The 15,044-nt window shown below is 56.8% G+C and overlaps 1 protein-coding gene across 1 annotated transcript in view; it reads left to right on the forward strand.

The window, feature by feature from the left end:
* The first annotated feature begins 60 nt into the window (after nt 1-60).
* TNXB (tenascin XB) overlaps nt 61-15,044 on the forward strand; it is a 45,860-nt gene continuing 30,876 nt past the window's right edge. The window contains 14 exon segments of the mRNA XM_041121971.1: nt 61-162; nt 979-1,132; nt 3,027-3,959; nt 4,037-4,126; nt 4,888-5,181; nt 6,183-6,476; nt 7,595-7,888; nt 8,674-8,964; nt 9,469-9,762; nt 10,549-10,836; nt 11,363-11,656; nt 12,442-12,732; nt 13,237-13,530; nt 14,317-14,604. Of these exon segments, the coding sequence (XP_040977905.1) occupies nt 994-1,132; nt 3,027-3,959; nt 4,037-4,126; nt 4,888-5,181; nt 6,183-6,476; nt 7,595-7,888; nt 8,674-8,964; nt 9,469-9,762; nt 10,549-10,836; nt 11,363-11,656; nt 12,442-12,732; nt 13,237-13,530; nt 14,317-14,604 (4,084 nt within the window). The 5' untranslated portion in view covers nt 61-162; nt 979-993.

Below are 15,044 nucleotides of genomic sequence, written 5' to 3' on the forward strand. Positions count from 1 at the left end.
TCAAAAGTCCTCTGCGGTGGCACCCACTGATGGGACCCTGTCCCCGCAGAGATCCCTTCGGTGACACCACGCTTGGCCACCCGCAACCAGACGTCCTTCCGTGTGACCTGGCCACGTCCCCTCGTGCCGGTGGATGGCTACCAGGTGGCCCTCATCCCTCTGGTGAGTGGGGACAGGTCCCCAGCGCTGCAGTGGCCCCAGTGTGGTGGCCCCGATGTGGCCCTGATGTGGCCTTCATCCCCATGATGAGGTGTCATCTGTGGCCACCCACTGCTGCCCCACTGGGAGACACCATAAGGGTGTCCCTATGGTGTCCCCAACATGTCCCCAATGTGCCCGTTGTCCCCAGAGCAAGCCAGCGGTCAGGCCACCTCCTGCTGCCTAACTTGGGGATGGGGACATCTCCCCATTGTGTCCCTTGTCCCCAGGATGAGCTGTGATGGTGTCATCCATCTGCTGCTTGGCTTAGGGATGGGTTCCCCCATGGTGTCCCCCCCATGGTGTCCCCAATGCGTCCCTTGTCCCCAGGATGAGCCAGCAGCTGTGGCCACCCTCCAGCTACCTGGCTGGGGACAGGGATGTGTCCCCAGCATGGTGTCTCCAGTGTCCCCAACATGTCCCCTCTCCCCAGGATGAGGCACCTGCCCGCTGCCACCTGCCTGCAGCCCTGCTTAGGGACCAGGACATGTCCTCGCCGTGGTGTCCCCAATATGTCCCTAGTGTGTCCCCAACATGTCCCCCAGCCCCAGGACAAGGCATTGGCTGCAGCCACCTGCCTCCTGTCTGGCTCAGGGATGAGGAAGGTGTCCTCACCACACTGTCCCCAGTGTGTCCTTCCGTAGCTGTCCCCAACATGTCCCCAGCGTGTCCCCAATGTGTCCCCCAGCCCTGGGAGAAGCTCTCGGCTGTGGCCACCTGCCTGCTGCCTGACTCAGGGCCAGGTCCCCAGCCCGTCCTTGGCACGTCCCTTGTCCCCAGGATGAGCCGGCGGCGATGACCACCCATGAGCTGCCCGGGTCTGCTGTCACCTTTGAGGTGACAGGGCTGGCACCCGGCCATGCCTTCGAGCTCTTCATCCAGGCTCAACGGGAGCAGCACCTCGGGGCGCCCAGCACCCTGCGCATCCGCACCCGTACGTGTCACCTGCTGAGCGCGGGGACTGCGAGGGGACGGGCACGGGGATGGGGGACACCACGGCGATGGCAACGGGCACGAGCATGGGGACAGGAAGGGGGACAACATGGGGATGGTGACGGGTGTGGTCGTGGAGACAGGGGTGGGGATGGCACATGGATGGGGACGGGGATGGCACGGTCATGGGTGGGGGGACAGCGATGGGGACAGCATGGGGACGGGGTGGGGATGGCACAGGCACGTGGACAGGGGTGACACAGGGATGGGGACAGTGATGACGTAGTGTCATGGGCAAGGGGACAGGGCTGGCATGGGGACAGGGCTGGGGACAGCACAGGCATGTGTGTGGCACGTGGATGGGGATGGTGATGGCATGGTCATGGGTGCGGGGACAGCAATGGGGATGGCTTGGGCATGGGGACAGGTGTGGGGACAGGGGTGGGGACAAGGAGGGGGACAGGGATGGGGTGGCATGGGCATGGGGACAGGGGTGGCATGAGCAGAGGGACAGGGACAGGGATGGGGATGGCATGGGTATGTCAATGGGGATGGCGTGGTGGGGGGGACAGGGACAGTGATGGCATAGTCATGGGGACAGGGGTGGCATAGGCACAGGGATGGGGACAGGAATGGGGACGGCATGGGCATGGGGACAGGGATGGGGATGGCACAGGGATGGGGTTCAGGACGATCATGGGTATGGGGACAGCGATGGGGATGGCTTCGGCATGGGGACAAGGATGGGGACAGGGATGGCATGGGGATGGCACGAGGATGGGGAGAGCATGAGCACAGGCATGGTGACAGGGACAACATGGGGATGGTGATGGGGACAACACATGGATGGGGACAGCGTAGGGATGGGGATGGCATGGGGACAGGGACAGCATGGGGACAGGCGTGGCAAGAGGGATGATGCAAGCATGGGGATGAGGACAGCACGGACATGGGGACATGGATGGGATGGTGACAAGCATGGGGATGGCAGAGGGATGGGGATGTCTCGGCCACAGGGATGAGGACAGGGACTGGCATGGGGACGGGGACTGGGATGGGTGTGGGGACAGGGACGGTGCCTGCAGCCTCTGTCCATCCCCATACGTGTGTCCCCATGGCTCTGCGGGTCCACATACGTCTGTCTGTCCTGGTGGATCTGTGTGTCACCAGTCTGTCCCTGTGGGTCCGTGTGTCCCCTTGGGCCCGTCTATCTGCGTCTGTCCCTGTGCGTCCCCATGGGCTCATCTGTCCCCAGGGACTCTTCTGTCCCCATGGGTCCGTGTGTCCCCATGGGTCCATGTATCCCCATGGGTCAATGTGTCCCCATGGGCTCGTGTGTCCCCATGGACTCATGTGTCCCCATGGGCTCGTGTGTCTCCATGGGTCAATGTGTCCCCATGGGCTCGTGTCTCCCCATGGGCTCATCTGTCCCCATGGGTTCGTGTGTCCCCATGGGTTCGTGTGTCCCCATGGGCTCGTCTGTCCCCATGGGCATGTCTGTCCCTATGGGTCAATGTGTTCCCATGGGTCTGTGTGTCCCCATGGATCAATGTGTCCCCATGGGCTCGCGTGACCCCATGGGTCAATGTGTCCCCATGGATTTGTCTGTCCCCATGGGTCCACGTGTACCCACATTCCCTGGTGCTTCCCCGTGCGTCCTGCTGTTGCCTGGGTCCGGATGTCCCCAATCTGTCCCCATCAGTCCATCTGTCCCAGTCTGTTCCCATGAGTCTGGGCATCCCCAGTCTATCCCCAGTCTGTCCCTATGCGTCCGTCTGTCCCCATCCCTTCCCGTGTCCATCCATCCCTGTGTCCCCCACTGTGGGTCCCTGGGCTCTGGCAGACGGGGACATTTGGGGACGGGTTGATGACCCTGCTCCCCTTTGCTCTCGCAGTGCTTGCCCAGACTCTGCCCACCCACGGGGGGTCCCCAGGGTCCCCTCAGGGTTCCCTGGGGTCCCCGGCATCACCAGTGGCCCCAGCATCACCATCAGCCAGAGGGTCTCCGGCATCCCCAAGGTCCCCAGTGTCACCAGCATCCCCGGGGTCACCAGGGTCCCTGGGATCACCGGCATCACCAGTGTCACCGGATGCATCCTTGGGGTCACCAGGGTCTTTGGGGTCACCGGCATCCCCAGCATCTCCAAGGTTTCCAGCATCCCCAGTATCTCGAGGGTACCCGGGGTCCCCAGCATCACCGAGGTCCCCAGTGTCACCAGGGTCCCCAGCATCACCAGCATCCCCAGAATCCCCGGGTTCACCAGTGTCCCCAGGATCCCCAGAGGCACCAGCGTCCCCAGTGTCCCCAAGATCACCTGCATCTCCACGGTCCCCAGCATCCCCACTGTCCCCAGTGCTCCCGGGTGGCCCATCCCTGCATGACCTTGGGGCCAAGCTGTCCACCTACAATGGCTCCTTGCTGCAGCGCCTGGAGAGCCACCTCCGGGCTACAAAATTCCCCCTCCGGGGCAACCAAACAGTGCCGGCAGTGGCCCGTGCCATCCTCTCTTACCTTCTACGCCGCAGCCCGGCCCCGTTGCGTCACCAGCTCCTTCGCCAGATCCCCCATCCCAAGCCCCAGTTGATGCCAGGGGCCGCCGGTGAGGCTCTGGTGGACCTGGATGGGCTGCGGGGCCACGCAGAGACCGTGGTGATCCGTTACCGGCTCCTGGAAGAGCCGGAGGGGGCCGAGGGGGAGCTGCAGGTGCCAGGGGACACAGCGGTGGCCCGGGTGCCAGGGCTGGTGCCAGGGGCCAGGTACCGGGTGGAGGTGCACGGCGTGGTGCGGGGGCACGTCTCCAAGTCCTACACATTCCTGGTGACGGCAGGTGGGTGATGGGGATGGAGACAGGGACAACACTGCACAGGGACATCCCATAACCACCCACTCCTCTTTTGGGTGCAGGGGTCGATGGCACCGATGAGCCCCCGCTGGACTGGGAGCACATGTATGAGGTGGAGTTGACTGAACCCCAAGGTGTCGTAGCCAAAGCAGGTACCATCAGGTGGTCCATGGCAGCAATGAGAGGGACTCAGGTTGACCTGCTTTTGGTAGACAAGTTGGAGGTGGTTGGATGGTTGGGATGGGGGATTGGATGGTTGGATGGATGGTGGTTGGGATGGATGGATGAATGGTGGTTGGATGGTTGGGACGGGTGGATGGATGGATGGTGGTTGGATGGTTGGGATGGATGGAAGGATGGATGAATCATGGGTGGATGGATGGAAGGATGGATGGATGGGGGTGTGTGTCATGGTTGGATGGATGGAAAGATGGATGCTGGGATAGGTGGATGTGTGTGTGGGTGGATGGATGGGTGGAAGGATGGATTAATCATGGTTGGCTGGATGGAAGGTTGGATAGATAGATGCGTGGATGGGTGGATGGGTGGATGGAAAGTTGGATGGATAGGTGTGTGGGTGGATGGGTGAGTGGGTGGGTAGGTGGATTCAAAGATTGATGTAAGGAAAAGTGAATGGAAAACCAGGTCATTGAATAGATGGAAGCCTGGAACCTTGAATCGTCAAATGAGTAGACAGAGAGATAAAGGGACTGAAGGATGGAACTACAGACAAATAACAGAATGAATGGACAATTGGATGGATGGGTGGTTCAATGGGAGGAAGGGGGGATGGCTGGGTGCTTGGATTGAAGGGTGCATGCTTAGACAGATGAGTGGATGGACAGATGGTTTAGCAGAAGGATGCATGTGTGGCTGGATCTTCATGTTCTGCATTTTGCCATCTCCATTGCAGTGCCGGCCCCACCGTTGGAGGAACCACCACCCCGGCCTCGCCTGGGAGAGCTCACGGTCTCCCACGTCACCCCTGGCTCCGTCCAGCTGGAGTGGAGCGTCCTCGAGGGCACCTTTGACTCCTTCACGGTGCAGTACAGGGATGTGCAAGGCCAACCTCAGGCGCTTGCGGTTGATGGTGGTTCCCGCACGGTGACGGTGCCTGGGCTGTCACCGTCGCGCCGCTACAAGTTCAACCTGTACGGGGTGTGGGGTCGGAAACGGATTGGTCTTATCTCCACCGAAGCCATCACAGGTGAGGGCATCTCTGGGCCCCGTCTGTGTCCTCTACGGGCGCTGGGTTTGGAGCAAATCAGGAGCCTTGGCAGCTCCCTTGACCTTGAGGGATCTGGGAAGAGCATCTGGCCCTCGATTTGGGGGTGGGCATGGGTGTGTGCAAGGTCAGAGGGACGGAGGGATGTTTGTATGGAAGGGTGGATGATTGTGTGGGTGGTTGATTGCGTGGTGGGTTGATGGATGGTTAGGATTGGATGGGTGGCTGGATGGTTGGGATTGGGTGGATAAGGGATGGGTGGATGGCTGGGAGTGTAAAGATGGATGGATGGGATTGGGTGGATGGATTGATGGTTGGGATTAGATGGATGGATGGGATTGGAGGGGTGGATGATTGGGACTGCATTGATGGATGATTAGGATTACATGGATGGATGGGATTGGATGGGAGGAAGGATGGATGGGTAGATTGATGGTTGGGATCAGATGGATGGATGGATGAGTGGATATATTGATTTTTGGATGGATGGCTGGAAAAATGGTTGGGTGGACTGATTGATGACTGGCTAGATGAAAGGATGGAAGCATGGATGGATGGAAGCATGGGTGGTCAGGTGGAAATTCAGAGTGTTTAATGAATGAGCAGATGGATAGTTGCATGCTTGGATAGTTGGGTTCCCTGAATTAATGTGAGGAGAAGGGTCATGGAGAGATGATGGGTGACAGGATGAAAGGAAGCATAGGTGCGTGGGAAGACACATGGATGGTTAGATGGATGGAAGGACAGGTTTCTGGCAGGCTGGCTGCCTGAATTGCCTGACAAAGGGATATTTGGATGGATGAGTGGATGGGTGGACAAACAGGTAAAGAAATGGGAAACGAATGGAAGGGGGGATGGTTGGGTGAGTTGAGTGACGGGTGGGTGATTCGGTGGATGGAGGGACAGACAGAAAGATGGATGGATGGATGGATAGATGGTGGTGTGTCCCCAGTGTGTCCTGCATTGTACTGTCCCTGTTGCAGCCCCGGCCCCACCAAAGAAGGAACCACCATCCCCACCGCGCCTGGGCGAGCTTACGGCTTCTCATGTCAGCCCAGACTCCGTCCAGCTGGAGTGGAGCGTCCCCGAGGGCACCTTTGACTCCTTCACGGTGCAGTACAAGGATGCACAAGGCCAGCCCCAGGTGCTGCCCGTGGACGGTGGTTCCCGCACGGTGACGGTGCCTGGGCTGTCACCGTCACACCGTTACAAGTTCAACCTGTACGGGGTGTGGGGTCGGAAACGTCTGGGCCCCGTCTCCACTGACGCCGTCACAGGTGAGTGGGGACACAGGACCATCCATGGCCCCTTGGAGTCCTGGGTTTGGAGTGTGACAGGTGCTTGGGCAGGGCCCATGGAAGGTCCTTTGCTCACCTGGGAATTGGGAACTTCTCTTGGGTGGGTGTTAATTGGAGGTTGGATGGAGGGCTGGGTGCAGGCAGGGTTGATGGCCATAGAGGGATGGGGAGAGGGAGGGAAGCCTGGAGGGAGGGAATGATGGGGTACAGGTGGTTAGATGAGTGTGTGGCTCATTGGGTGAGGACATGTTTGGATGGATGATTGGATGGATTGTGGGATGGGCACCTCACTACAAAGAAGATGCTGAGGTGCTGGATCGTGTCCAAAGAAGGGCAACAAAGTTGTTGAAGGGTCTAGAGAGCAAGGCCTGAGAGGAGCGGGTGAGGGAACAGGGTTTGTTTAGCCTGGAGAAAAGGAGGCTGAGGGGAGACCTCATTGCCCTCTACAACTACCTGAAAGGAGGTTGTAGCATGGTGGGTATCCATCTCTTTTCCCAGATAACAAGTGATAGGACAAGAGGAAACGGCCTCATGTTGCACCAGGGGAAGTTTAGATCGGATATTAGGAAAAATTTCTTTGCCAAAAGGGTTTTCACGCACTGGAACAGTTTGCCTGGGGAAGGGGTTGAGTCACCTTCCCTGGAGGTATTTAAAAGAAATCTAGAGGTGACGCTTCAGGTCCTGGTTTAATGGTGGACTTGGCAGTGTTAGGTTTATGGCTGGATTCGATGATCTTAAAGGTGTTTTCCAACCTTGATGATTCTGTTTTTCTATGGCTGAATATGTGTTTGGTTTGTGGACTGGATGTGTGATTGGATGGTTGTGTGGACCGATATTTGGATGGGAGGATGGAATAGTAGTTGGATGACTGGATGGTGGATTGTTGGTTGGAAGCCTGTATGTTTGGAGAAAGGAAGGAGTGTCTGGTTGGTTGGATGGTTGAGTGGAGGTATGGATTCAAGGACTGATGCATAGAGAAAGGTGCGTGGAGAGAGAGGAGATTTGATGGATGGAAGGATAGACAAACAGATTGCTGGATGGACGAAAGAATGAACACATAGATGTTTATGCCGGGCATTGCGCCCTCTGTGTTGCAGCTGCAGCCAAGCCAGAGGAGGAAACACCATCCCAGCCAATCCTGGTAGAGCTCATGGCCTCCCATGTCACGCCTGATTCCATCCAGCTGGAGTGGAGCGTCCCCGAGGGCACCTTTGACTCCTTCACGGTGCAGTACAAGGATGCACAAGGCCAGCCCCAGGTGCTGCCCGTGGACGGTGGTTCCCGCACGGTGACGGTGCCTGGGCTGTCACCGTCACACCGTTACAAGTTCAACCTGTACGGGGTGTGGGGTCGGAAACGTCTGGGCCCCGTCTCCACTGACGCTGTCACAGGTGAGTGGGTCTGTGGGCTCCCTCTGTGCCCCATTTGGTGCCCTGGGTATGGAGCAGGAGAGAAGCTGGGGCCGGGTCTGTCCTGATCTCCTGGGGCCTTGTGGGAACTGGGAACATCTCTTGGGTGCTGCCGGGCTTAGAGGGAAGGGAGCATGGAAGATTGGAGGGCGGGAGGGAAAGGTGGATGGAAGGATGGATGGATGGAAGGATGGATGGATGGATGCATGGATGATGGATGGATGGGCAGGTGTCTAATTGCTTCCCTGAGGAGATGGATAGATGGAAGCTTGGTTTAGTTCATCCATGAATGGATGGATGACTTGATGAAAGGATGGATGGATGGATGGATTAGTAGATAGATGAACATTTGGATGTGTCTGGCTGTTTCAGGGGTTGACAGGTGGTTCAGATGCTTCGATGGACGCATGCTTAGATGGGAGTATGGAAGGGTGGGTGGATGGAGGGGTTCTGGCAGCATTTGTTGGATGTCTGCCTGGTCAGAGAAGTGAGTGGTTGGATGGTTTGATGGTTCAATGGAGGAATGGATTCAAGGAGTGATTGGGAGAGAAATTTTTATAGAAAGGGTTGTAATGAACATAGGGAGGGATAGGGTTTTCTTGGTGGAATGGACAGACGGATGTTTGGATAGTTGGACGGATGACTAGGTGAGTGTGTGGCTGGATGGTGAACTGGATGGTTGATTGTATGGGTGGATGGATGGCTTGGTGGGTGTATGGATGGACATGTGGTTGTTTATGGCGGGCATTGTGCCCTCTGCGTTACAGGCGCAGCTGAGCCAGAGGAACCACCATCCCAGCCAATCCTGGGCGAGCTGACAGCCACACACATCAGCCCCGACTCTGTCCAGCTGGAGTGGAGCGTCCCCGAGGGCACCTTTGACTCCTTCACGGTGCAGTACAAGGATGCACAAGGCCAGCCCCAGGTGCTGCCCGTGGACGGTGGTTCCCGCACGGTGACGGTGCCTGGGCTGTCACCGTCGCGCCGCTACAAGTTCAACCTGTACGGGGTGTGGGGTCGGAAACGTCTGGGCCCCGTCTCCACTGATGCCGTCACAGGTGAGTGGGTCCGTGGCCCCATCTGTGGCCCCTTAGTGCCCTGGGTATGGAGCAGGAGAGGAACTGGGGCTGCGTCTGTCCTGATCCCCTGGGGCCTGGGGCGAACTGGGAACATCTCTTGGGTGCTGCCAGGGTTAGAGGGATGGCAGCATGCAAGATTGGAAGGAGGGATATAAAGACGGATAGATGGTTGGATGGATGGATGGTTTGTTGGATGATTGTGTGTGGTTTATGGAGTGGATGTATGATTGGATGTTTTTGTAGACACATGGCCGGGTGGATGGATTGTGAGATGGTTTTTGCATGTGTTGATTGGAGGAATAAAGGAGCATCTCATTAGTTAGATGTTGGAATGGAGGTGTTGATTCAATGACTGCTGGATGGATAAAGGTGCATGAAGTGATTAGTGATTTTGACGGATGGAAGGATAGAGAGACGGATGGGTGGGTTGGTGGAGGGACATATGGGATATTTCTCCTGGGCATTGTGTCCTCTGTGTTGCAGCTGCAGCTGAACCAGAGGAGGAACCACCATCCCAGCCCATCCTGGGCGAGCTCACGGCTTCCCACGTCACCCCTGACTCTGTCCAGCTGGAGTGGAGCGTCCCCGAGGGCACCTTTGACTCCTTCACGGTGCAGTACAAGGATGCACAAGGCCAGCCCCAGGTGCTGCCCGTGGACGGTGGTTCCCGCACGGTGACGGTGCCTGGGCTGTCACCGTCACGCCGCTACAAGTTCAACCTGTACGGGGTGTGGGGTCGGAAACGTCTGGGCCCCGTCTCCACTGACGCCGTCACAGGTGAGTGGGTCTGTGGACCCCATCTTTGCCCCCTGGGTGCCCTGGGTATGGAGGAGGAGAGGAGCTGGGGCCGGGTCTGTTCTGATCTCCTGGGGCCTTGTGAGAACTGGGAACATCTCTTGGGTGCTGTCTGGCTTGGAGGCATGGGAGCTTGCAAGATTGGAGGGAGGGATGGACAGGTGGATAGTTGGTTGGACGGATGGATGGGTGGGTGGTTGGTCAATAGGTTTATTGCGTGGATAGATGATTGAACTTATGGTTGCCTGGGTAGGTGGGTGTTTTGATGGAAGGGTGTTGATAGGATGGTTGGGTAGAGGAATTAATTCAAGGATGGATGGATGGAGTTGCGCAGGGAAAATATTGACTGGATGGATGGAAGCATGGATGTTAGGATGGAGAAATGGATGGAGAGAAGGTTGCATGGAGAGATAGGCAAAGGGGTTGGTGGGTACATGAAAGGAGTGATGAAGACACGGATGATTTGGTGAATGTTGATAGGGGTGACCAAAATCCTGCCTTCCTGAGTAGAAGAATGCATGTGTGGATGGTTGGAAGGCTGATGGGTAGAACCGTGTTAAGGGTGGTTGGATGCTTGGGTGAACTGATACCTGCAGGGGAGATTTCTTGCGTGTATGGATGGATAGAGGAAAGGTTTGGGAGAAAAATGGATGGTTGGATGGACAAAGGGTTGGATGGATGGATGGATGGACAAAAGGAATCATGAATGTTTGGATGGAGCTGTGGATGTTTATGCCGGGTATTGTGCCCTCTCTGTTACGGCTGCAGCCAAGCCAGAGGAGGAACCACCATCCCAGCCAATCCTGGGCGAGCTGACGGCCTCCCATGTCAGCCCCGACTCTGTCCAGCTGGAGTGGAGCGTCCCCGAGGGCACCTTTGACTCCTTCACGGTGCAGTACAAGGATGCACAAGGCCAGCCCCAGGTGCTGCCCGTGGACGGAGGTTCCCGCACGGTGCCGGTGCCTGGGCTGTCACCGTCGCACCGCTACAAGTTCAACCTGTACGGGGTGTGGGGTCGGAAACGTCTGGGCCCCGTCTCCACTGATGCTGTCACAGGTGAGGACATTTGTGGCCACCATGTGGACCATGGGTTTTGATTGGGGTACGAACTGGGGCACGAACTGGGGCTGGGACATTTTTGGATGATTGACTTGTTGGATTGATGGATGTATGGATGCAATAACGTATGGATCATTGGATGAAAGGATGGGTGGCTCCTTGGTTGATTAGTTGAACTGATGCAGATGTGCATGGATTGATGGAGATATGGATGGATGGATGGATGGATGGTTTGTTGGATGATTGTGTGTGGTTTATGGAGTGGATTGGATGTTTTTGTAGACACATGGCCGGGTGGATGGATTGTGAGATGGTTGGTTGCATGTGTTGATTGGAGGAATAAAGGAGCATCTCATTAGTTAGATGTTGGAATGGAAGTGCTGATTAAATGACTGCTGGATGGATAAAGGTGCATGAAGTGATGAGTGATTTTGATGGATGGAAGGATAGAGAGACGGATGGGTGGGTTGGTGGAGGGACATATGGGATATTTCTCCTGGGCATTGTGCCCTCTGTGTTGCAGCTGCAGCTGAACCAGAGGAGGAACCACCATCCCAGCCGATCCTGGGCGAGTTGACGGTCTCCCATGTAACGCCTGACTCTGTCCAGCTGGAGTGGAGCGTCCCCGAGGGCACCTTTGACTCCTTCACGGTGCAGTACAAGGATGCACAAGGCCAGCCCCAGGTGCTGCCCGTGGACGGTGGTTCCCGCACGGTGACGGTGCCTGGGCTGTCACCGTCGCGCCGCTACAAGTTCAACCTGTACGGGGTGTGGGGTCGGAAACGTCTGGGCCCCGTCTCCACTGACGCTGTCACAGGTGAGTGGGTCTGTGGGCTCCCTCTGTGCCCCATTTGGTGCCCTGGGTATGGAGCAGGAGAGGAGCAGGGGCCGGGTCTGTCCTGATCTCCTGGGGCCTTGTGGGAACTGGGAACATCTCTTGGGTGCTGCCTGGGATGGAGGGAAGGGAGCATGGAAGATTGGAGGGCGGGAGGGAAAGGTGGATGGAAGGATGGATGGATGGAAGGATGGATGGATGGATGCATGGATGATGGATGGATGGGCAGGTGTCTAATTGCTTCTCTGAGGAGATGGATAGATGGAAGCTTGGTTTAGTTCATCCATGAATGGATGGATGACTTGATGAAAGGATGGATGGATGGATGGATTAGTAGATAGATGAACATTTGGATGAGTCCGGCTGTTTCAGGGGTTGACAGGTGGTTCAGATGCTTCGATGGACGCATGCTTAGATGGGAGTATGGAAGGGTGGGTGGATGGAGGGGTTCTGGCAGCATTTGTTGGATGTCTGCCTGGTCAGAGAAGTGAGTGGTTGGATGGTTTGATGGTTCAGAGGAGGAATGGATTCAAGGAGTGATTGGGAGAGAAATTTTTATAGAAAGTGTTGTAATGAACATAGGGAGGGATAGGGTTTTTTTGGTGGAATGGACAGACGGATGTTTGGATAGTTGGACGGATGACTAGGTGAGTGTGTGGCTGGATGGTGAACTGGATGGTTGATTGTATGGGTGGATGGATGGCTTGGTGGGTGTATGGATGGACATGTGGTTGTTTATGCCGGGCATTGTGCCCTCTGCGTTACAGGCGCAGCTGAGCCAGAGGAACCACCATCCCAGCCAATCCTGGGCGAGCTGACAGCCACACACATCAGTCCCGACTCTGTCCAGCTGGAGTGGAGCGTCCCCGAGGGCACCTTTGACTCCTTCACGGTGCAGTACAAGGATGCACAAGGCCAGCCCCAGGTGCTGCCCGTGGACGGTGGTTCCCGCACGGTGACGGTGCCTGGGCTGTCACCGTCGCGCCGCTACAAGTTCAACCTGTACGGGGTGTGGGGTCGGAAACGTCTGGGCCCCGTCTCCACTGACGCCGTCACAGGTGAGTGGGTCCGTGGCCCCATCTGTGCCCCCTTAGTGCCCTGGGTATGGAGCAGGAGAGGAACTGGGGCTGCGTCTGTTCTGATCCCCTGGGGCCTGGGGTGAACTGGGAACATCTCTTGGGTGCTGCCTGGGTTAGAGGGATGGCAGCATGCAAGATTGGAAGGAGGGATATAAAGACGGATAGATGGTTGGATGGATGGATGGTTTGTTGGATGATTGTGTGTGGTTTATGGAGTGGATGTATGATTGGATGTTTTTGTAGACACATGGCCGGGTGGATGGATTGTGAGATGGTTTTTGCATGTGTTGATTGGAGGAATAAAGGAGCATCTCATTAGTTAGATGTTGGAATGGAGGTGTTGATTCAATGACTGCTGGATGGATAAAGGTGCATGAAGTGATTAGTGATTTTGACGGATGGAAGGATAGAGAGACGGATGGGTGGGTTGGTGGAGGGACATATGGGATATTTCTCCTGGGCATTGTGTCCTCTGTGTTGCAGCTGCAGCTGAACCAGAGGAGGAACCACCATCCCAGCCCATCCTGGGCGAGCTCACGGCTTCCCACGTCACCCCTGACTCTGTCCAGCTGGAGTGGAGCGTCCCCGAGGGCACCTTTGACTCCTTCACGGTGCAGTACAAGGATGCACAAGGCCAGCCCCAGGTGCTGCCCGTGGACGGTGGTTCCCGCACGGTGACGGTGCCTGGGCTGTCACCGTCACGCCGCTACAAGTTCAACCTGTACGGGGTGTGGGGTCGGAAACGTCTGGGCCCCGTCTCCACTGACGCCGTCACAGGTGAGTGGGTCTGTGGACCCCATCTTTGCCCCCTGGGTGCCCTGGGTATGGAGGAGGAGAGGAGCTGGGGCCGGGTCTGTTCTGATCTCCTGGGGCCTTGTGAGAACTGGGAACATCTCTTGGGTGCTGTCTGGCTTGGAGGCATGGGAGCTTGCAAGATTGGAGGGAGGGATGGACAGGTGGATAGTTGGTTGGACGGATGGATGGGTGGGTGGTTGGTCAATAGGTTTATTGCGTGGATAGATGATTGAACTTATGGTTGCCTGGGTAGGTGGGTGTTTTGATGGAAGGGTGTTGATAGGATGGTTGGGTAGAGGAATTAATTCAAGGATGGATGGATGGAGTTGCGCAGGGAAAATATTGACTGGATGGATGGAAGCATGGATGTTAGGATGGAGAAATGGATGGAGAGAAGGTTGCATGGAGAGATAGGCAAAGGGGTTGGTGGGTACATGAAAGGAGTGATGAAGACACGGATGATTTGGTGAATGTTGATAGGGGTGACCAAAATCCTGCCTTCCTGAGTAGAAGAATGCATGTGTGGATGGTTGGAAGGCTGATGGGTAGAACCGTGTTAAGGGTGGTTGGATGCTTGGGTGAACTGATACCTGCAGGGGAGATTTCTTGCGTGTATGGATGGATAGAGGAAAGGTTTGGGAGAAAAATGGATGGTTGGATGGACAAAGGGTTGGATGGATGGATGGATGGACAAAAGGAATCATGAATGTTTGGATGGAGCTGTGGATGTTTATGCCGGGTATTGTGCCCTCTCTGTTACGGCTGCAGCCAAGCCAGAGGAGGAACCACCATCCCAGCCAATCCTGGGCGAGCTGACGGCCTCCCATGTCAGCCCCGACTCCGTCCAGCTGGAGTGGAGCGTCCCCGAGGGCACCTTTGACTCCTTCACGGTGCAGTACAAGGATGCACAAGGCCAGCCCCAGGTGCTGCCCGTGGACGGTGGTTCCCGCACGGTGACGGTGCCTGGGCTGTCACCGTCGCGCCGCTACAAGTTCAACCTGTACGGGGTGTGGGGTCGGAAACGTCTGGGCCCTGTCTCCACTGACGCCGTCACAGGTGAGTTGGGCCATGGGACCATCTGTGGCCCTGGGGGTCCTGGGGTTGGAGTGTGGCAGGAGCTTGGGCAGGGCCCATGGAAGATCCTTTGCTCACCTGGGAATTGGGAACTTCTCTTGGGGGACTGTTACTTGGTGGCTGGATGGTGGGACGGGTGCAGGCAGGGTTGAAGGCGGTAAGGGAGGGGGAGAGAAAGGGAAGCCTGGAGGGAGGGAGTGTTGTGGTATGGGTTCTTGGATGAGTGTGTGGCTCGTTGGGTGAGGAGAGGGTTGGATGGATGGATGGATGGATGGATGGTTGGATGGATGGATGATGGTGGGTGGTTGGTCAATAGGTTTATTGCATGGATAGATGATTGAACAGATGGTTGCCTGGGTAGGTGGGTGTTTTGATGGAAGGGTGTTGATAGGATGGTTGGATAGAGGAATTAATTCAAGGAT

This window comes from Aquila chrysaetos, unplaced genomic scaffold (assembly GCF_900496995.4).
Source record: "Aquila chrysaetos chrysaetos unplaced genomic scaffold, bAquChr1.4, whole genome shotgun sequence".
NCBI classification, from domain to species: domain Eukaryota; kingdom Metazoa; phylum Chordata; class Aves; order Accipitriformes; family Accipitridae; genus Aquila; species Aquila chrysaetos.